The sequence below is a fragment of the Mus caroli genome, chromosome 13 (assembly GCF_900094665.2).
Source record: "Mus caroli chromosome 13, CAROLI_EIJ_v1.1, whole genome shotgun sequence".
NCBI lineage: Eukaryota > Metazoa > Chordata > Mammalia > Rodentia > Muridae > Mus > Mus caroli.
In genome coordinates, this window is record NC_034582.1 from 93,062,911 (window position 1) to 93,085,166 (window position 22,256).

The 22,256-nt window shown below is 45.8% G+C and overlaps 1 protein-coding gene across 1 annotated transcript in view; it reads right to left on the minus strand.

Annotated features, from left to right (window-relative positions):
- Positions 1-2,366: 2,366 nt before the first annotated feature.
- Map1b (microtubule associated protein 1B) overlaps positions 2,367-22,256 on the minus strand; it is a 94,113-nt gene continuing 74,223 nt past the window's right edge. Inside the window, exons 5-7 of the mRNA XM_021179887.2 lie at positions 9,892-16,378; positions 7,944-8,182; positions 2,367-6,880 (exon numbers count right to left, since the gene is read on the minus strand). Coding sequence (XP_021035546.1) covers positions 6,725-6,880; positions 7,944-8,182; positions 9,892-16,378 — 6,882 coding nt within the window. The 3' untranslated portion in view covers positions 2,367-6,724. The remainder of the gene's footprint in view (positions 6,881-7,943; positions 8,183-9,891; positions 16,379-22,256) is intronic.

Consider the following 22,256-nt stretch of genomic DNA (forward strand, 5'->3'; position numbering starts at 1 on the left):
AAAAAAAAAAAAAAAAAAAGACTGAAAGTCTGGGGACTGCGCTGCATCGTTCTCCCAAGAGAGCCCACAAGGAAACCTCTGTGGGTGATTCAGACCGAGTGAAATTTGTCAGATAGGTATCTTACAGAAAGGGAGAGCATGTCAGAATTCTCACTGACTCATTTGTATCCTACTTATCTGTCTCCAAGAAGACAACTAGGAGGTGAAAAAGCTAGAAGCCTGCACCGACATGCCCAGCAAACATATTTATCGATCGTTCATAGCCAAGTGGCATATTAAACCCTTCACAAGCATTGCTGTATGTAATCCCTAAGAACGTGTGCTTCACACAGGCAAGAAAAGGAGATCTTGGGAAAGTGCTGAGGAAGCATTGAGGCCACCGCAGCGGGCTGGAGGGCCGGAGTCAAGTTGGATCACATCTGGCAGGACAGACTCGCACGGATGCACACACACGTACGCGCTTGTGTGCGCGTGCACACATACAAGCAGGATAGAAGGCAAACACTCCGTTGAAGTGACCCCAAGAAGGCAGATGATAGGGGGAAAGTTCAATAGGGAACTAGGGAAAACCAACTGGGAATGCTCAATTATGTGGGGGCAGGGCAGGCTCAGTCCACTGGGGACCCTCCAGGAGTCTATTGCACACCTGGGCTTTCACCAAGGGGCATGGCAGTCAAGAACATGTGTGTGAACCCTATTCCTTCACTGGAAACTCCTCCTGGCATGCTATACAACCAACCAATAGCCCTGGCTGTGAGATTGGGACTTGTCTGTCACCAGTGGCAGCTGTCTACAGAAGCCTGGGGTAACCCCAAGGCTGTGCTTATCTGCCAGGAATAGTTTTCTTCCAGGGCACTTTCAGTAACATTTGTTGGTATTTTTGAGACTCAGCTGAGGGGAGCTGCTATTGGGATCTCCTGAAGAGAGGTCAGGAATGCTGTTAAACATCTCCGAGGGCACAGGAGAGCATATTACCACACAGCCCAAGAAACCCCTCGTCCTATTAATAGTTCAGAACCCCTGGCTAAGACCTATGGCCAGGGTACCCAAGGGACTTCCCGACTCGGTGAGATTAAACTGGGAGAGCAGTGTGGGTTTTCTTTTCTGACTGAATCTGCTTATAAAATACACAATGGCAGGGACATCGTTCGTCTTTCTGAACGCGGTTCCTCCGGGAAATGGGCAAATGATGACATGTACAAATGTTCTGAGTATAACTGGGCTAGAAGTCTGGAGTTCCCAAATGAAGATGCCTCTGTAGGACCACAGGAGTCAGGGGACGGACGGGGATTCTGTGGGCACCCAATATCCATGTTAGGTGTGGCTGAGAAGAGCTAACTCATGTCTGAGGTGGACTCAGCTTCAGCTTTAGTGAATCATAGCAGTAGAAAATGTAATGTGAGTGTGAACTGATAATGATAAACAGTGAAATTCAGCTTAATAAACGAAGAGCTAGACGCTTGCCTTGTAGCCTAGCAACTTCTGGATTCAAAGGCAACCTTTCCCCACTCTGATTTGGCCCTGGCTTACGGCCTCAAGATGCTTCTGCTTGTGCAATATTGGGGAAGTTAAAAAGAAAAAAAAAAAGGCAATACTCCTCAGACCATGCCAATAAAATGTCTGTTTAAATATTTACTTCAAGCGAGATCATTACTAATGCCACGTGCTTACTGAAAGTGAGTACACACATTAGATTCCAGGTCTGTCCTTGACATGTTCAGAAAACAGGGAGTTTATTCTTGTCAAACCCATCTGGTAATAAATTCCATTATGAGATTTAAATGATGAATCAAGGGCTGTGGAGAAAATTTATATAAGATTTATATACAGAAACTGTCTTTTGGTTCCCTAATGGTAGAAAAGCATTTGCTCCCCCGACCCCTTCATCTCCAGAGTTCAAAATATTAATCATTAAAGAAGCACGTGAAGGTTTTTTTTTTTTCTTTTTTTTTTCTTTTGGTTTTTCGAGGCAGGGTTTCTCTGTATAGCCCTGGCTGTCCTGGCACTCACCTTGTGGACCAGGCTGGCCTTGAATTTAGAAATCTGCCTGCCTCTGCCTCCCAACTGCTGGGATTAAAGGCGTGCGCCACCACCTGGGTCACTGCTAGCTGGGGTGGGTGCCTCCCAGGGTGTGGTCCACCAGCCATCAAATGCCCACTTAATTACAAAAATTGCGTTCAGAAGTCTCCGTCTTGTGGGCACCAAGTCCTTCCCCTGAGGAGCTATTGGCTTGACTATTAAAAGACACTGAAAATAAGTTGCAAAAATCAGCTGGGGCCCTCTTGGCTGATCACCCAAAGCCAGGGAGCCCACCAATGAAACGCCTGATCCTGGAGGCGAAGTCCAAATGACAAGGAAGCCAGAGATGTCTTAACACATGAGTGAACTTTTACCACTTTGTATTTTATTGTGGAACTGAGTTTCTGTTGTTTGTTTGTTTTTTTTTTTCCTTTACATCAAATATCCTTGATAGAAGAGGGGATATTGCACACAAATATCATAAAAGCACTACATATTACTTTCACTGGAAACTAATTTTTCTACATTAGATATGACTGGATAGGATGGAAGTGATGCAGGATTATAAGACATAATACCATACACAGCTGCAGACCGACACAAACACCATTCAGAACAAGAGAGAGAGTGGGCTTCTCCGCAGCCGGACGTAGGACTGCACGTTGCCGCGGGCGGGCGCATGCGGGAAAGCAAGGACCGGCGCGGCGCGGGCGGGCGGGCGGCTGAGCAGAGCCACTTCTCTGGGGCTCCTGTTTCTCGGGAGCTCCACACGTGCGGAGAAGCCGATTATTAGCTGTTGTTGTTTTCCTTCCTTTTCAGTTTTTTGATGCTGCCTTTGAAATGAATTCATAAAGTCTCGGTTTTTGCTTTTGTTTTGAAATAGTGAATAGTTTTAATACCAGGTGAATAAAACCTAATTGCTACCAAAGCGGTGCTCATCCGTAGGTTGCTTTTGGTGTGGTGTTCAGCTGGTTAAATGATAAAAGCTTACAGTTCCTCTCAGGTGGAAACACAATCTTTTTCTCCCAAATCTTAAGTACGAAAGGAAAAAAAGAAGAGAAGGAAAGTCATTATCCTAACTCACAAACGTCACTGCCAAGCAGGGACCTCCTGTGACAAATGACAGAGGAGGTGAGCAGAACAACTCTGGAATTGTAGCGCCGCTCCGGGAGCTAAGATTTGTAACAGAAATGGGAGGTGGTAAAATTTCCATTAGCAAATGACTAAATTTATAAAACGAGTATCAGAAAGCTCCTAAATTTCATAAGCTATTGGAAACACTTAAAACATTCATATACACCGGGGAAACCATTCACTATGATATGTAACGTTAAGGGGGAAAAAAACCTTTTTTTCTTTTGAATTCCATGGAAAATGGTGTTTGGGGCGAGGGGTCGGTCACTGTGTCCAGTCCCATCACAAGACTGAGAAAGCATGCATGGGGTTCGGGGTTTGGAAAAAGAGGACAGAATTGGTTAAAATTGAAATGGAGGATTATCTCTAAGATTTAGTCTCTGTAGAATTTTGTTTACAAATACTACTAAAAAGGTCATGATCGGGAGTGCTAGCTCAATAGAATTCCATCATTTAAACAGGGTGGAAATGCCTTCCACTCAAATATTCAATCTATACAATTGGATTAAGAATCGTATGCACAAATCTTCTAGAAGTCTGTGTCGGTTTTTAGCTCTCACCACAAATGTACACGGTCCCATTGTGGTGGCTACCTCTAAACTAATTGTGTATGTATGGAACTAGCAAGATCAGATTAGCCACACAGGTAGGAGAGGTGCCTGGGAGGTCAGGAGCCACCTGTAAAACAAATGTACTTCACCCTGGTGTCCTCGGCTCCGTGGCCATCACTGAGGACGGGGGGTGCAGGAGGGTGCTGCCAGATTGCATAGGAATGAGAGCCAATGGATCAGTGACAGTTTTGTGAAGCATTTTCCCCCATTAGATTCTGTAGAAACAATAAGAGGTATGGGGGTCGAGTGGTTATAACTGAAGGCTGGCTATGGCTCTTCTAAGGTATTTATATACTTTTTAAAAACAAAATAATATAAAGGCTAAATAAATTTAAGTTGGAAAACTGGAAGATAACTCCATCTTCTATGAAAGAAAAGTCAACCAGAGGTCTGGATTTGGCAAGAAGGCTAGAAACTGTTTCTCTTCACGTGTGGACCAGCCTAACAGCTCCCATTAAATTACTATCTTGTGTGTATTGAGCTTGTCTGATGAAGTGAGAAGCAAGTGGGCTTACAGTCAACAAACTCTGTTTTCATCACGGTGACTTTTCCATCAGATAGGACAGTTTTGTACCTTTAATGTGTCACTGTTACGGGTTTGAAAGAAACAGGATAATAAATAAAAAAGCTGCATTCCTAGAGACACCTAACAAAAATAGAATATTAATTTTCTTTAAAAAATTAAACATTTGGAAAATGTGATTCACAGCATTAAGTAGACTGCATGGGTTCTCAGTGAGGAAACCCTGGAGAAATATTGTTTAAACCCTCAGAGTAAAATAGCAGTGCGAAACATATACTTTACAGATGAAAATAAACGAAAATGTAAATTTTGAAATAAATAACTAACATAGAAAATAAAATGAGGTCATTGTTCACTACCCCGTAGATCTTAAGAGTCTGCAGGAAACGTAGCGTGACCGAGCACAGCACAGCTGTCACTGAGAAGTTTGCCACCTCTGAACCTCTGAACATGAATCTGCCACTTGAAACTTGGCGAAAGTTTTCCTCATGATCTGGCGGCACAAGTCTGTGGTTCAGTGATGACAGCGACAGACATTATGTCTGAACTCTCTACATGGTGAACATAGAAGTTGAGAATTCATTTGTTTTCAATCTATTACTTCTCTCACTGAATGTTTTCCAGGAAAAAAAAAAAAAAAAAAACCCAAGCAAACTGGTGCTAGGGTGCTTCTGAACTTGGCTCTTTTACCTCATGGTGAATAATCTTGAAAGGAGGAGGGGATAGCACTGGGTGATGCCCCGGACAGTAGCCTACCCCACCACCTACCCACTCTCAAACAGCACAGACTCAACTTTCATGGTATGAGAGTCAAAGGGCAGGAGGTACCACCATTTCTGGTAGTGACAGGTTTTTAAATAAATATCATGACTTCAATATCAGACTTCAAATCTTGCCAGAACCTTAAAAAACTTCAATTTTTGTCTTACAAAAACACTCAAAATAATAATTAAAAAGAAAGACCATCGTTTCAAAATTTTCTTTGCGTTTTCCTGTAAATGAAAACACTTGTTAAAAAGTTCTTCTATGAAAAGTTCTTGCATAGCAAAAAAAAAAAAAAAAAAAAAAGATCTTCTGTACATGTGTTCCCATGTGTTGAAATTAATGGAAAATTAAAATAGCCAATGCAAGACAAAGGAAGGCAGATGCTGTACACTTGCTGAGAGCTCTTCCACCATAAGATTCACTGTTTTCCTGGTTCTGATCAAAGAAGCCATTCCAGTCTTGAACTTGAAGAATTAAAGAAGCTACGAAAGGTGCAACGTATTTGGTTGAGTGGCCACGGGTACATCAGAAGTGGTGATGTTCACCAAGCATGACTCTGCACTAAACCGTTGGGCCAATCAGATGAGCTTCTGGTACCTTCCCTCCCCACACGCTCCTTTCCCTGGAGTATCTACAATCCTACATGGATGTTTTAAAAACTTGCTGTCTCACATTAAAAAATAAGTGCATCAGGTATCTTTGTACATTCAAGTCACTTCCTAAGGCAAAATGTCTCCCATGTGTACTCCCAACTGCTTTGGTATTTGCTTCAGTTAACTGGGGTGGACTTGGGTGTTGCTGCATGCAGGTTGACTTGGTGTGGACTTGGGTAGACAAATGCTGGGAGCATGCCTTAGATCAACCTACTCACGTGTTTGAAAAGTCTGAGAGTTCTGAATGGGGCGCAAACCACTCACTCATCCAGTCTACACTTGCTACATTATGCCGTGTGCAGCCTTTATAATAGCAAAGGCATTGAATTAAGGCGTGAAAAATCTCATGCCCTCGTAACAGGCTTCATTCTTTCTGTTCTTTAGAAACATGCTTTAGGAGAATAAGACTCTTTCTGATGACTCTGATGAAAATGGAAAACTCCACCTGTGTAGACCACAGAATAGCTGTGGTCTGAGAAAATGCACACCTGGTTGCTGGTGTCTTCTCTATACCCCATCCTGCCCACTCTTTCTCCCTGGGCATCTCATCAGAACTCTCCACCTTTGCCTCTTGCATTCTTTTTCTTTCTGAGTCTTCCCCTCTCACTCTCTCTCTCTCTCCTGCAGTCTCTTTGTCCCTCTCTCCCGCCTCTCTCCCTCCCCTCCCGCTGACTCTCTATCCCTCTCTCTTTCTCTCTCTATGATAAATGCCAATACCTAGCAGAAGTCAGTTGGGTGCGTGAGTGCATGGCTTCCAAATGTTCAGCAGAGATGAACGGGGGTAGGTAATTTTGCAGTAACTCGAAATCTATTGTGGGAATATGGTTACTTCCCTTAGCAGTCAGCAAAAATGGAGACTATCAGTGACTTGCATCACCATGACACAGTATAGCATCTGGCAGGTAATAACTGTTCAGTGACTTAATTGGATGAATGGACGTTTTAGAAAAGGTAGTTTCAAATTCAAGAATTTCTGGAAACACAGTTCGGAATCCTGTGGTGTGGCCGGCTGCGGGTCTCTACAGTTCTATCTTGCATGCGGGGAAGGACTCATCTTGCATGACCACTGTACTGCTGCTTGCTAAGACCATGATGTTAAGGTCCTGCTGCTTCTCGTGGGTCTCCTGGTACCACTCCCTCATCACCTCGGAGTCATGTGTCGGAATCAGAGTCACCTACGGAGGGGGAGAAAAGGAGATACTTAAAGGACAGCAGGGATAGATGCCAGAGTAAAAACAGAACAAGGTGTCTGTTGGATCACTAGCAGAAAGGGATAAAAGAAAAAAAAATGCCGTTTTACCAGAAAAATATCGTTTCTCGTGTTTCCATTAACACGGGGCAGATGTTGTACGGCCTATATACTCCACACTTAGTGCACGAAGTTTTATATTGTAGCTCAAACCCTCAGAAGCCCACCCATTGGCCTGAAAACAGAGTCTGGGCTGTAGGAGTGGAGTACCGACTTTGGTACTTCTCATGTGAACACTATGGAATTCTTTGGAAGCAATCTTATGGAAGATGTGAGCACAAGTTGTAGGTAATGATTTGCAGACCCACAAAGCAGATAACCAGTGATCAGAGCCCAATAGGATCATGGAGACTGGATGGTTCATAGCCAGCCCGGAGGGGCTGGAGCAGAATATATCCCGAGAGGAGAGGCAATGACACGACTCTGGAATTTCACCTGGAGACTTGATCCCACGTACCTTGGCCAGTGACCATGTTCCTAGCTTTAGTCTACTAGTGAGGAAGATAATTCCTCAGCAGCAATTCCACAGGCTCAGGTCAACTTTGATTCACACATACAATACTCAGAATTGGGGGGAGAGGGGCAGGGTTGGGACAGCAATCCATTTCAGGTCATTTTACCGATGCGTGGACTCTGTCTTAGGTAAGGCGGTTCTTCTCCACTGCTACTGATAGTGACCCTATCAATGAGGCCACCTTGGGCTATCTTCTGTAAGCTAAACTGACCTGTTATTTGAACAACAAGTTCCTAGCTGATTTATATTCTAGGCTACAACTCCTCCCCTCGATGAAAAAAAATAATTTTTACAGCTTGGTTGTGGTTCCTGGAAAACATCAGTTGAAAACTTCATTGGCATATTTCACATGCAACAGTCAGGAGGTACTACATGTGGATCTGCAGTGACAAAGACTCCTATTTCAATATGTTTCCTTCTCTTCACTTCTAGAATGAGCTCAAATGCACCTCAGACATGGGCCCCATGTTCTTACCTGCATGTTGCTTCCCCACTGAGCCTTCCCTTCCAACAAGGCATCCAGGACAGCCCGGCTGGGCTCCTCCGCGGCAGGGTCGTTCCCACTCACCACGTAGTAAGATGACCTCACTCTCTTGAAGAACTCAACATCGACATTCTTACTGTTGCTGTGGTTGGGAATATAGCATAGGTCCAAATACACAGGGAGACCTGGAGGCACGGTGGACGACTTGGCTGTCTTAGTGGTTCCTGGTCCTTTGGGAACAAACACAAAGCAAGGGTCACAGCAGTGTGAAGACACAGACACATCCACGGATCCCCAGCTGCGGTCTCTGGGACATGAAAAGGATGGTAGGAGTCCCAGTTCCCTGGCTCCTCGTGTAGGGCCTCCAACATTAGGAGAAATTATACCCTGCTTCTTTACCAGTTCAATAGGAGAAACTGAAAATGAGGCTTAGCTTCCCTTTGCAGACAACCCCTTAGGAAGAAAAGAAAAAAGAGTTTCTTGGATTTGTTTTTTGTTTTTTTGTTTTTTTTATGGCATTAGTGCCAGGTAGTGGTGGCGCATGCCTTTAATCCCTGCACTCGAGAAGCAGAGGCACATGGATCTCTAGGAGTTTGAGGACAGGCTGGTCTACGAAGTGAGTTCCAGGACAGCCGGGGGCTGTTATATAAAGAAACCCTGTCTCAAGAAAGCTAATATATATATATATATATATATATATATATTAGATAAGAGTACTCTCCATCCAAAGGATCTACTTGTACTAATGAGTATTTTAGTTTGAAAAGCTCTATAAGACAGAGGCTCAACTTATGGATCCTGATGCCATATGGAATTGAACAACTAAACATGAATGGAACAAATATGTTTTTCAACAGTAAGAAATTTCTGATCACCCATGGAACTTAATTTAAAATCAGATGTAATGATGCATGGAGTTTCCGGTCATGTGTGCAGCATGGCACACACAGCTTCACAGCAGCCCTGGTTCTGGCCCCACACTGTGCTGCTGTCTTACTGTGCAATGCAATGATGGTGTCTGAAACACACTGCTCTGTAGAAACAGAAGAGTTGAATTATGGAAACAAAGACTTCTCACAGTTTTCTACCATTGCATCAGCACGAAAGTATCAAACGAGTGTATCTTTGGATTGGTTCATGCTACAATGATTTAAACATAAAACACTGCTATGCTATTTGAGTTAATGTCCTGAGCTTCAGGGGGAAAATGTTTAAGAAATTTGGGGTTGGAGCTTGGAAATAATCGCCAATAATTTCTGAAATGGCAAGAACCTACCTCACAAAAACAAAAGTCTCAAGTCATCACTAAGGAATGGAGACCACTGGCTATCAGTGGCGAATGGGGAGCCAGCAGGCATTTCTACTTAGCTCCTGCTGAGTAGAATTCTGGCCTGAGAAATCACTGTGCTAGCAAGGCCGTGGGTAGAAAGGAGAGACAGCTTTAACGGTTTCCTCTTCTGCTACTCGATAGTTATTGGTCAACTGGAATCGCATTGTTTACTAGCAGGTAAGAAAACACAGCAGATGTTTCAGTGGGCTCATATATTGCCTACATGTTAGGTTTTTTTTTTTTTTCTAAAGGTGTAGATTTTTATAATTTTACATTTTAATACGCCTCTGGGAGCTCCTGATCTGTCACCCTGATGTGATTTTTAAGATCAGCCTGCCTGAAGCCTCCCTGGGCAGCCTGAGACACACATCCTTACTTCTGAAGGTTTGCAACAGGCCTACAGCTGCTGCCCAGAATGACATCAGCCTAGCCATCCCACCAGACAGATCCAGTGCACTTTACTCTCTCTAAGCCACACTGGGCCAGGAGGTGAACCTTTAAGCAGAAGAGGAAGGTGGACGAAAGGTAGAGCATCAGTCCACCATTTCTGGTCTTCCCAGCAAAAGGACAAACAGAGAAGCAGGCAGGCTTTCAAGTGACCCCACCTACCTGCCGTTGCAGTCTTCACTGATTTGGATGCAGAGGCGTTGGCTGCGTTCTTAGTCTCCTTGTCCTTCTCTTCGCCGCGTGTGGCTTTGACCTCAGGAGTGGTGGTGGTCTTCGTAGCTTTTTCCACGGACTCTTTCTTCTTGGGAGAAGCCACTCTGGACGCCTTGTCGGAGGATTCCTTCAAGGCTCCTGGTTTGGGGGAAGCTGCTAAAGGCTTGGACTTCCCATCGCCCTTTTTGACAGGTGAAGAGGACTTGGTCTTTGTGCCTGGCTTCTTGGTCTTGGTCTTCTCCTTCAGGTCTTTCTTCAGAGCCTTGCCTAGGTTCTGATCAATAGCCAAGGCGTCTGGGTCCACCATGGACACGTCGGGGTGGCGAGGCGAAGGGCTTCGGTCTTGCATGGGGGCTGGAGGTGGGTCCATGTGTTTGTATGTGACGGTTTTGTCTGTGGGGATGGTTTCTGACTCATCTTCAGAGTCAATATTGGCATCGGCTGTGATGGAGGGGCACTCTTCTGTCTCTGGGGGAACATCAGAGTCTGTCTGGGATGGAGCTGACTCACTGACTGAGGTGGGTGGCGTTTCATCGCATTGCCTGCCCTGTTGTTTTCCTCCTGAAGGTGGGGGGGCTCCTCCAGACTGAGTGAGGGGCTTCTCGGATTCTTCAGTGGGCTCTTCACCAGCAAACCACTCAAGAGGATTTGGATTAATGAAGGAAGGCGAGAGCTCCGTCTTGGGATGCTTGAATTCACAGGAGGACACCAGACATAAATCAACATCCTGGCGTGCCTCTGAGGGGGACTTCTTTTCTGTAGTGTAGCATCGGTCTGAGGTCTCATAGGAGTACGTGGATGCCTGTGGGGTCTTGGTGATCTTCTCCATGGTCTCGTAACAGTACGCAGAGGTGTCTGGACTCCGTGTTGTTTTTGTACTTGTCTCGTAGGAATAGCTTTCAGACTCAGGAAAGCTGGTAATTTTCTCAGTGGTTTCATAGGAGTAGCTACAGTCGCCAAGTGTGTGGCCGCCATCCTCAGTGTCATCATAGCCATTGCTAATGTCATCCAGGAGCCTTCTGGACCTCTCAGTCTTTTCATAGGTGTAGCCACTTACTTCAGGGGTCCTTGTCGTCTTCTCGCTGATCTCATATGAATACCCACCCTCTTCTGGGGTCCGAGTGGTTTTCTCAGTAATTTCACAGGTGTAGCCACCATCTTCTGGGGTCTTGGTGGTCTTCTCAATGGTCTCATAGGAGTACCCACTGTCACATGGGGATTTTATGGTTCTCTCTGTCTTCTCATAGTAGTAGCCACCCACGTCGTGGGTCCGGATGGTTTTCTCTTGAGATTCATAGTCATAATCTTCTTCATCTGGAGATCCGGTGGCATTCTCAGGCTTTTGATAGGCATAGCTAAAGTCACCGGGTGTCTTCCCTCCACTGTCTTTCTCCATACTAGATGTAGTCAAATCTCTATTCAAGGCCAGATGATGTTGCATTGTATCAAATAACATTGAGGAGCGGAAGCCATAGGGCTCTGCTGTTGCTGCATCTATTGGTGGAGAAGATGAGGCTTGGTGAGCTGCTGCAGTCTCTTTAGCTGTAGAGGGAGAATCTGAAAAGCCAGGTGAATACAAAGGTGAGGACTCTCGTGGGGTGAGTGGAGAAATATCAGATTTCGGAGAGAGCTTCTCTCCTTCCAGGCTCTGCACCTTTTCAGACGCAAGTGAGGCATATAAGGACATCTCTCTGGGAGGAACAACATCAGAGAGAGTGTCTTCCTGAAGAGGAGAGGCTATCTGAGAAGGGGTGTGAGCTGAAGAGGTGGATGGGGAAGCCTCTACCTGAGACACAGAGATGAGCTCAGACAGATCATTATCTTGGGTGTAGGATGGCTCTTCCATTGGCGGGATCTTATGTGACAAACTAGAGTCCTGGATATCAGAGGGACTATAGTCCACCTCAGTTGGCCCATTTTCAGTGATATGAAGCACACTGGCACCCAGAGTAGGGTGATCTGGAGACTGCCGACTAAAGTCCATAGCAAGAGAATGCTCAGGGGATTCCTGGCCGAACTCAATAGACATTGAAGACTGTTCAGATCGGTGATCTTGAACTGGTGTCCTGGATTTGGCTGTCTTGGGGGAGAAGTCTGGAGGAGAAATTGACATCGGTCTTGGGCACTCTTCTTTAGACGGAGACATTTCCGTTTCCTGGAACGTGGTAGGTGTTTGCACCACAGAAACCGACAGGGAGTCATCAACTTCTGTGGAATGTGGAGAACCCACCTCGGCATGCAGAGAAGGAGACACATCATCTGTGGTTGGCTCTGGAAACGAACTCGTAGCCACAGAGGCAGTAGAGACAGAGGCCACACCCTCCATGTGGGAGTAGGTGTCTTCTGCCACACCCTCATCCACAGGTGTGGCCGACTTGTCTGAAACAGTGCCTTCTGAAATGGACATCTTGGTGTCTTCTTTGAAAGAGCCAAACTGACTGACATCTATTTGTGTTGGAGATACATCTCCCAATTTCCTTTCATCCAAAGCTAGAGCTGACTGAGAACTCATGGTTTCAACATCACTGGTTTTCTTTTCTGAACCAAAGTCTTCCTTTATGGGTATGAAGCCCGTGTTTTTCTCTTCCTGTTTGTCTTGGTAAAGACCAGTGGATGTCAGGTCAGAAACTGGGCTTTCTCTGTCTGGGAAGCCCTGCTTTCCATTCTTCCCTTCAAAGGGGCTTTCGGAACGTCTGCCAAGAACCTTGCTATCAGCACTCAGGAAGTCTTCATATGGGGACTCAGATCCAAGAAGGGGAGGGCTGCGTAAAGGAGACAGAACCTTCTCCACAGGAGACTCTGAGTCAGGCACAGGCTCATCCATAGGGCTTAGGGATGCTCTCTCGTTCTCGTCTTTGGCCTCACTGAATTCAAAGCTCACTGGAACTGCCTGTGGCTTTTCGGTGACTTCTGTAGGTAGGTGACTGGACTTCTCATCAGTGGGAGATTGGTAGTAAGGTGTATGGCCAGCACTGCCTGTCACAGACTGGGATGGCGACACTACTTCCAGGGTCTTCTCCTCAGGACTGGCACAATGTTCTTCAACTACTGCCTGGGTCACTCCAGGGGACACTGACCTTGCTTCTCCCTCTGCTGACACTTTAATCTCATTGGGTGTCAGAGAGAAATTCACGCTACGTTCACCCAGGGGAGTCTTCTCTATGGGGGATGGCGGAGAAGGACTCAGGGATGGACTCTTGGCTGGGCTAAGTCTCTCATCTGAAGCATCTTTGATGTCTAACTCGGCACTGGCTTTCAACTCTTTCTCTTCTGAGCAGTAAGCATCACGAAGAGCAGACTTGCTGAATTTGTCTTCTTCCATGGACGAAGGTGGTGATATGGTGGAGGCGGAAGCGTTGTAATCCTTACCATCAGTGGCATCTGTTTTTGACCCATCTGACAATCCATTGAATGATGCAACAGCAGGTTTGGAGTACTCCTGAGAATACAGTGAGGACTCGTATTTGGTAATGTTTACGAACTCCTGAGATGGGGACTCTGTCTCCTCATTGTTGGTCTCGTCACTCATCACATCACGAGGAGTAGACATCTCATCCATTGGAGTAGGCTCACTAGATATCTCAATGGTAGACTGAGTATATCCAGAGGTGGCAGTGAATTCTTCAGGCTGGTCTTCCCGATTCTCCTCATCTGAAGCAGTGGCCTCGCTCTCAGAGCCTCCAGGTAGGGTCTCATCATGAATTGAAGATGCAGGTTCTCGGCTAGGAGACTGGATTCCAGGTTGCTTGGCCGACGTGCCCAGGAATCCGTACTGCTCCTCTGTGACTCCAGCCTCAGCGGCCTTGTCAGCCACAGCCATCACATAATCTTCAGCCTCAATTTTGTCAGGCTCATAGCCTTCCTCTCTGGCATCCTCTGCTTTGTCCTCCTCTTCGCCCTCCTCCTCAGACTGTTCAGCTTCTCCTTTCTCAAGCACATCATCCATGTCTTCTTCCGCCCGGTCGTCACCACTGACCACAGACTCCCTCTTCTCCTTGAGGTGCACGTCCGCCTCAGCCTTTGCGCTTTCATCATCTTCTGTGGGGCTGTGCTTAGAGGCACTCCCGCTTGCATTGTCTTCCCCGTCCTCTTCCGGCTCCTCAGCCTCCTCAGTTTCTGCCTTCTCTTCGTAGTCTCCGGTCTCTGAGGATTCTTCAAAACCAGCTCCTTCATCTTCAAACTTCTCAATGTCATCCACGCCCTGCTTCTCAACTGGCTCCAGCTCCTCAGGGGTTTGCTCACACTCACCCTCCCCCTCGGTGGTGGTGATTCCCTCATCGGGTGACTCAGCAGAACCTTTGCTGACTTCCGTCTCTTTCTGGATGACGTAGGCTTCTCCGGGCTGGGTTTCCTTCAGTTTCTCTTCATCTTCAATGAGCTCCAGCTGAGGCTTGATGTCCTTGGCCACATCAATCTCCTCAGCCTTTAGCTCCTCAAAGTCCTTGGTTAGATCCTCAGGGGATGACATAAGGGACCTCTCAGCTTCCAGTTCTTTGACAGGACCACTGGCAGCTATTCCAGCTGCAGCCACCGCAGCAGCTGTGGTGGCAGCAGTGCCAACAGCTGTGGCAGCTGCTTCTGTGGTCTTGCCTTCCTTCTTAATGACTTTGACTTTCCCCTTGTCCTTGAGTTTCCCAGCAGCAAGAGGCTCCTTCTTAGTGGACTCTTCTTTCTTCGCTACTTTTGGTTTTAATGCAGATGGCTTCTTTGTGTCTGACAGAGGAGTTGATTTCTTTATGTCCTTGGAGATCTTCTTGATTTCCTTTTTGGGTTCCTTCTCTTCCTTTTTAACTTCTTTCTTCTCCTCTTTCTTTACCTCCTTCTTGGCATCCTTCAGGGGTGTTTCCTTCTTCACCTCTTTCTTCAGCTCCTTTCTCTCTTCTTTTTTGATTTCTTTCTTGATCTCCTTCTTCACCTCTTCCTTTCTTGGCTTCTCGTCTTTCTTGAGGGGTGTTTTGTCTTCCTTCTTAACCACTTCTTTCTTGGGTTTCTCCTCTTTCTTTTCCTCGAGTTTTGTCTTTATTTCCTTTTTTACCACTTTGTCCTTGGTGACTTTGGGTTTGCTCTCAGTAGCTTGCTTCTCAGCGACCTCGGCTTTCACCGGGGACTGCTCCTCCTTGCTGGACACCTCCTTTTCTGTCACTGAAGGTTTACTTTCTGTCTTTACAGGCTTGTCTTTTTTCACTAACACTTTCTCTTTGCTTTCGACTTTGGGTGTTTTCTCCACTTGACTAGCTTTTGTGACTTCAGGGGTTTCCTCCTTGGACTCCTTCCTCACAGATTTACTGGCAAGTGGTTTTGTGGCTGGCTTCAGACTCTCTCGGCTGTCAGCCCGCTGTTTCAGTTTGACCTGTTTCACTGGGGGAGTGGGCACCTGGCCAGTGAGATCTTTTTGAGTGGCCAGTGGCTGCTTTAGGAAATCTAGATGTTTGAGTTTCTCCAGTCCTTCTAGGATGTTGTACTGGGTACTGTTTCCGGGAAACAGAACCCGAATGATTTTCTCAGCGGGGTTGGCTGGATGCCACACAATCAAAGATGAGACTGAGGTTAAGTAGGAAATTGGGATGTCTACTTCTTGACCATTGGGCAGGATTAGTTCGGCCTTGTCTTTGTTGGTGCCAGTCCACTGTTGCATAAAATACTGCATTTCCTTGCTGCTTTTGACTGGGTTAAGCACGTACATCTCAAGCTTGCCCACTCCCATCTTTTGGAACAGGATGACAGGCTCAATGGTATTGCCTACACTTCTAAATAGAGGCTCTGGTTTCATGGACAGTTTGTTTAGATACTGGAGAGTGAAGCATGCTTCTTCTATGCTTCTCTTCATCTTGATGTTGGGTTCTGGGTCTTTCAGGTTTTCAGGTACGTTGAGAAACACAACCCCCAGGTCAGGGGAGATGAGGTTTTTCATCCAGTCACTGTTGCTGGTGGACCCCTGGGACCGCTCCTCTTCCAGCTCTGCAATCTTGCGCTGCAGCATGCTATTGATCCCAGGCAAATTGTCATCCCCAATGTGGGTGAGCAGGATGGAGTCCACACGGTCCAAGTGCCGAATGAGCTTCCAGAAGCAAGACTTTCTCTCTGATCCTCCGTTGATGAGCATGTTGAATCCGTTCACTGCAAACAGGGCCGAGTCCCCACGGCCCCCTGGGAAAATGTAACAGCAAGGCTTGGAGAGCTTCAGAAAGCCGCCCGAGGTCGGTGGTTCCAGGATGTCAAAGGGAGAGGGGACTTCTACAGACTCTGAGAGATACTCGGTGAACTCAGAAAGTCCCTCCATTTCTGGCAAGATAGAAGCTGAGTTGAGCTTAATGTTGATGAAGTCTTGGAGATTGTGTCTGTCAAGGTTGGAGTTCTTCCAGTCTCCCTCCTCGGGACAGAAGAGGGTGAGGCTGGCTTTGTTGGCAGGGTGGGTGGTGCTTAGGAGCTCACCAATCTGGGTTTGCAAACAGAAAGAAAGGGGGGAAAGTGTCAGTGATGTCATCCCTGGCTTCTCATCTCCATCACTGCTAGTTATTATAGGATCACTGACTTTACGTAGGACTTGGCCCCAGCACTTGGGAGGCAAAAGCCAGTGGTTTTTCCTGAGTTTGAGGCCAGCCTGGTCTACAAGCAAGTTCTAGGACAGCCAGGGCTACACAGAGAAATCCAGTCTCGAAAAACAAACAAACAAAAAACCAAAACAAACAAAAACCTGACCATTACTTGGCCATGGCCCTGACTAAAATATTGATAAACTTGAAGGTAGACAGCCTCTGTTCTGAGTCCCCATTTGTATTCTCTGCTACCTCGGGGCCTCTGCTCTAAGATCCTCTCCCTGTATGTCCTTGTCCCAGAACCCTGTTCCAGTTCCAAAACTGGGGACCATCTGGGTGACTGGTGTTTATATCACAGCAATTATAAAATAACTTGAATATTGCCTTTGGGTGTTTGTCATGTAAAGATGGCCTTTTAAAACTACTAGACAATCCCAGGAGAAAAGCTATCCATCATTTTACCATGGTTAATGTATGATTTCTTGTCCAACAATTGACATAGACCCTCCTCACCACAATCTCAACATGGCAAGGGCTCTCGCATCCCTAACTTTCACACAGAACATATGAGAACTATCCATGCTGTGCATTTTGGGGTGGGGGGTATCAAGGATAATCGAAACTGCCAAGTCTTTCACAGCAAAAAACTGAAAACTAAGTTCAGTTCCTTTTAATCTCTGAGATCCAGTCTAGCTGAGCTGAAGCAAACTGAAGGTCTAGTGTAGCCGGGTGCGTCTGGGATTATTCAGTCATTGACTTAAAATGATATTTTTAGATTTATTTATGTTGTTTTATGTGTATGAGTGTTTTGCCTGTTTGTGCAGCACACATATGGTGCTTATGAAGGACAGAAAAGGGTGTCAGGATGGTTGTGGACCATCAAGTGGGTGCTTCGAACAGAACCCTCCTCCTCTGGAAGAGCATCTAGTTCTTGAGCCATCTTTTCAGCTCCTAACCATTAGCTTTTTAATATTTTTAAAATTTATTTATTTATTATTTTTGTTAGATTGTTTTGTTTTGTTTTTTCGAGACAGGGTTTCTCTGTGTAGCCCTGGCTTTCCTGGAACTCACTCTTTAGACCAGATTGGCCTGGAACTCAGAAATCCACCTGCCTCTGCCTCCCAAGTGCTGGGATTAAAGGCATGCGCCACCACTGCCTGGCTCCATTAGCTTTTTAATTAATATGAAAATATATAGTCACCTAGTTCAAGGAGAACGTAAGACGATTTGAGAAATGTTATCCTACTTTCTACCTCTTCCTATCTTCAGAGAGTTCCTATGAAATGCAGAAAATGACTCAAAAAATTCTGAGGAAGCCAGGGAGCATGAAGCTTAGAATGCTATGGTTTAAGGAGACCAGAAAAGCAAGCCTCCAGCACAGCTGGACAAGTCCCTATCCAGACAGGGAAAATCTAATCACTCTGGAAAAAACATCAGCATGCTGTACACAACAAGAGAGAAGGACAAAGACAAGAGTTGGAGAGAGCCAGTTAAGGAGGCAGATGGGATAGGTCAGGAGATAGGAGAGATATCACAACATCCTTGGGGCTACCCAAGAGAACTACAGCCCCTGTGTTTTCCCATAGTGCAGCTCCAGGCCTGTAAGATAAATATCAGGATGAGGACAGGAGTCAACGGTAACAGGTATCTTAAGATACCCAGTCCATGGTGATGCTCAGTCCACACCTCTGCAGTGAATGGTGAGACCAGTAGGGCTTTGGCAATGCTGGCATGAGGACTAGTTCTCTGAAACTGGGGCTGCTTCCAAATGAACTGGGAAGCCATGTTCATGGGTAACAGCAGCCACACAGCAAGCCCTATTACAATGAAAGTTTCGTTATCTTTGTTTCCCCAGTGTATAACCAGACGCAGTACACTAGGTTACATTGCATTAAATTTGGTCAGTTCAATACATGCTGTCTTCCTGCAGCTGGGACAAGTGCCTGCCGATACTTATCAAACAGAGCCAGTTATCATGGTTCTTCACAGATGCATGATGGACGTGAGTGGGCGTAATACTACTTTGGGATATGATTGTCTCTTTTGCTCATTACCTTTCCTGATTAAACACAGACACACTGAAAGAGGAAGGAAGATACAGGAATAAATGGCTTTACTGAAGATATTGCAAAACAAATTACACTTTCTAAACCACGAACTCCTAACTACATTTTCTTTTTTTGATTGAATGACCTGCTTAGCTAAAGAGGAAATAATATAGACAGTGTGTCTCTGGGCTTTGGCAAGACATGTAACAGGATCTTGGAACTGTGTGATAAGCAGAATTACGTGGAATTATAGGCAGTGGTGTTTCTTAGTGTCAACCAGGAGGAAGATCTGCGGCAGGCTGCTCCAAGTTCATTCCTCTGCTGTTGAGTATTGATTGACTGAGATGAAAATGGAACAGACATGCTCATCAAAGCTGTGCACAGCTTCAAAACGAGAGGAGTAAGGGAGTGTGGGACGGTAGAGCTAAGGTGTTTAGGAAAGCTTTGGACTTAGGGCATAATGGCAAGGCAACTGTCAGCAGGGAGGCATTCTAAAGGGATAAATGTAAGGGTTATCAGCCAGCAGATAAGGATGGGCTTGGAAGATGCAGCTTAACAATATCCATGGGAAACCTTGGGGATTTTAGTTGACAATCAAATGGATTTCTATGAAGCCAAAGAGGCTTAAACTTCAAGGTCCCTTACTGGCTTGGTCCTCTACTGAAGTACCATACTTAAAAGGTTTATTATTTTTCTCCATATTATGTTAATTTGAAGAATGCCTCAAGGCCCGTATTTCTTCTCCACTGACACCTAATCATGCTTTGAGAAAATTAGACTTATTTATTAACTGGACTGAGAACTGCTCAAGTTGCTGACTCTGGTGACATTAATCTGGTCAGATGATTTCTGGAAAACGGGATCTAGGTTAGGACAGGTCTAACAAGTTGTATTTATTTGTTTCTATTTAGTTCTCTCTCTCTCTCTCTCTCTCTCTCTCTCTCTCGCTCGCTCGCTGTGTGTGTGTGCACGTGAGTATGTGTGTGTGTTTGTGTGTGTGTATGTGTGTACATGCATGTGTGTTGATGCTGGTTGTCAAACTCAGGGTCTTGGGAATGCCAGGCAAGTATTATACCATTGAGCTATAATCATCTCCCACCCAAATTGTGACATTTTAGAGAAACCAGATTAAACAAACAAAACTCCAGAAACAAGTCCTGTTTGCTGGACCTTTCTCTTTGACTTTAACCTCTAGAGTTTTTCTTAATGCTTTCTCTCTAGAGTAAAGCATCTATCTTCTAGGCCCTAAATAACCATACTATGCAAATGGATTACAAATGGGTATCTCTCACCAGCTCAAAGTCTCTTAGCTCTGGGTTCGAATATCCACCTGTTCGATAATTCCAAGGTGTCGAAGAATGGCAAGTTCTGAAAGCTTGGATACCCCCCAATACCTACTGTGACATGGGAACACACAGGGCCTTTTGCATTTTGTAGATAGCTAAGAAGAAAACAGAAGATACTTACTCTAGGGTATGGGTGGGAATGATGCTGTAGGTGAACTTGGGGTTAAAGTCCCTTCTTGAAGATATAATGCAACAGAAAGAAAAGCCTTTTCCATGGAAAGGTTGGAAAATGGTCTCAGAAATGTTTGCTTTTCTAATGTTATGTTTTGTTTCAAGGGCTGGACAAAGGGAGCAAGACTGAACAGCAAATGACCCCAAATGAGTCATTCTGCAAGCCTTCCAGGTAACCACGGCTCCAAACATGAGTATCCATCGGTCTACTCTAGTGATTTTTAAACATTTTTATTAACTGTGCTCGCATGTATGTCTGTGTAGTACATGGATCCAGTGCCCTTGGAGGCAAGAAGAAGTTGTGGGGTCCTCTGACACTGGAGTCATAGAAAGTTGTGAGCTGCCATGGTGGTGCTGGGAATCAAACCCAGGTCTCTGGACGAGTAGCTGGTTCTCTTAACCACTGCACCACCTTTCCAGCCCCTAGTCTAGCAGTTTTCCATCTACTTTAGCTGTAGCAACCTTTCTTCAATATTTAGGTAAAAGAAATATAGGTAAAAGAAATATAGGCTGAGTTCCTCGATTTGGCAGGAGGTAGGCACGAATTCTACCTTCCCCACTTCCTGCCACCCCGCCACCCTGATCTATTAAAGAAAACTGTGGCGAGCCTTTCATGTGCACTGAGCATGGCTTCCTCTGGAGAAGGTGGGGTAAGAGAGGAGAATATGACCGTCCATGGCATCGGTAGTAGCTGCTGGATGTAATAATGTGTAAGCCACTCAGAACCCACATTTATGATTACAAACCTGGAGAAGCTGTCCCTTCTACAGAACTTGAAGTCTTTAGATAAGGCTTTCTTTTTCTTCATAATTAATGGTAAAGTTGGGCACACGCACAGCCCACTGTACAAAAACTCCATTGCTAGGACTTTAAAAAGTGATTTAAGTGGGCAACTCCATAAAACCATTTCTCATTCTCAGAGAGGGGATTACTCGGGGCCCAGATGAATGGCATATGGATACCTCCTTGTGTAAAGTCTTGGCGATGATAAAATGCTTTTTCTTACACATTTCCTTTATATGGCAAAGGAGCTACAGAACTGTACAGGAGTGCAGGAAGGCACCCATGTGCATGCAAATGAACCAAAGGCTGAGGGCTGAGCTGATCTTACCAGCCGCATCACTTAACCACCCAACATGAGATTGGCCACTACAACTCAATCCCATCCCTGGGACAAGATGCTGACATCTGGAATGATGACAAAAGCCCAAGTACCTGTTATAGCACATGATCTAAGAACAGATCTTGAAAAATAACTGGTATTATAGCGACTATTCACCAGTTTCCCAGCAGTCCCACCAGGGTAAATCATAGCTCTTTCCCTGGCATTTCAGGGCAATTGAGCAATGTGGCTGTGATACAGCAGGGCATTTGGCTTAGCCCTGGGGGTGGAAGAAGCCCAGCTCTAGAGAAAGACACGGGCAAAGCTTCCACCTTAAAATGGGAAGACAGGCCAGCTGTGAGTGCGCACAGAGGCCTCCGAGCAAGGAGCCACTTGCCAGCCAGGGATCTTTCTCACTCTGGTGAGCTGGTGCTATGTGCCTCCAAATACAGATGACCTCACACCTTCTGAACAAACTGGGGCTCCACACACTGAATAGAAATGTCCCTTTTCACACTTCCATGCTGTCTCCCTGACCTATGTCTCTATGGGGAGAGGGAAAACTGGTGTGTCATCTCTCCAGGGTTTTCCTGAGGCCTCTAGGTGAAAACAAATGAAGCTGGACAGTTTGTGAGAGGCCAAGCCATGAGACCTCTTTGTGAAGCGTGGGGCTGAGGACGACTGAAGGCTGGGAGACACATGGCCCTTCCCAGCACACGACACACCAAGCCTGCCATCTCAGGGAGACAGCTCTAACTGACTGGAGTAGCTCCCGGAAGTGCATCCCTCAGTCCACTCCGGACCCCACCCCAGCTTCTCATCCTGCTGAAGTCCAAGAGATCTGTGGAAAAATCTCTGAGAAAACAGGAAAGCTGTGTTTCTCCTGGAGTTCGGTCGGTTCTGGTGTCGCTAGCACTTCTGCCATCCGTTAATGATGATCATTCCAAATGCACTCACAGTGCCCACCGACGTCTCCTCCAGCACCATGGCCGAGGTGCTACTCATCCATCGATCGGAATAGCGATCTATCCCAGGCCTACGCAATTTTGGGTCATAGTTTTTGCTTATTTCAAAGAGGTTCCTCCTAGTACCTTCCCCTACACATCCAAAC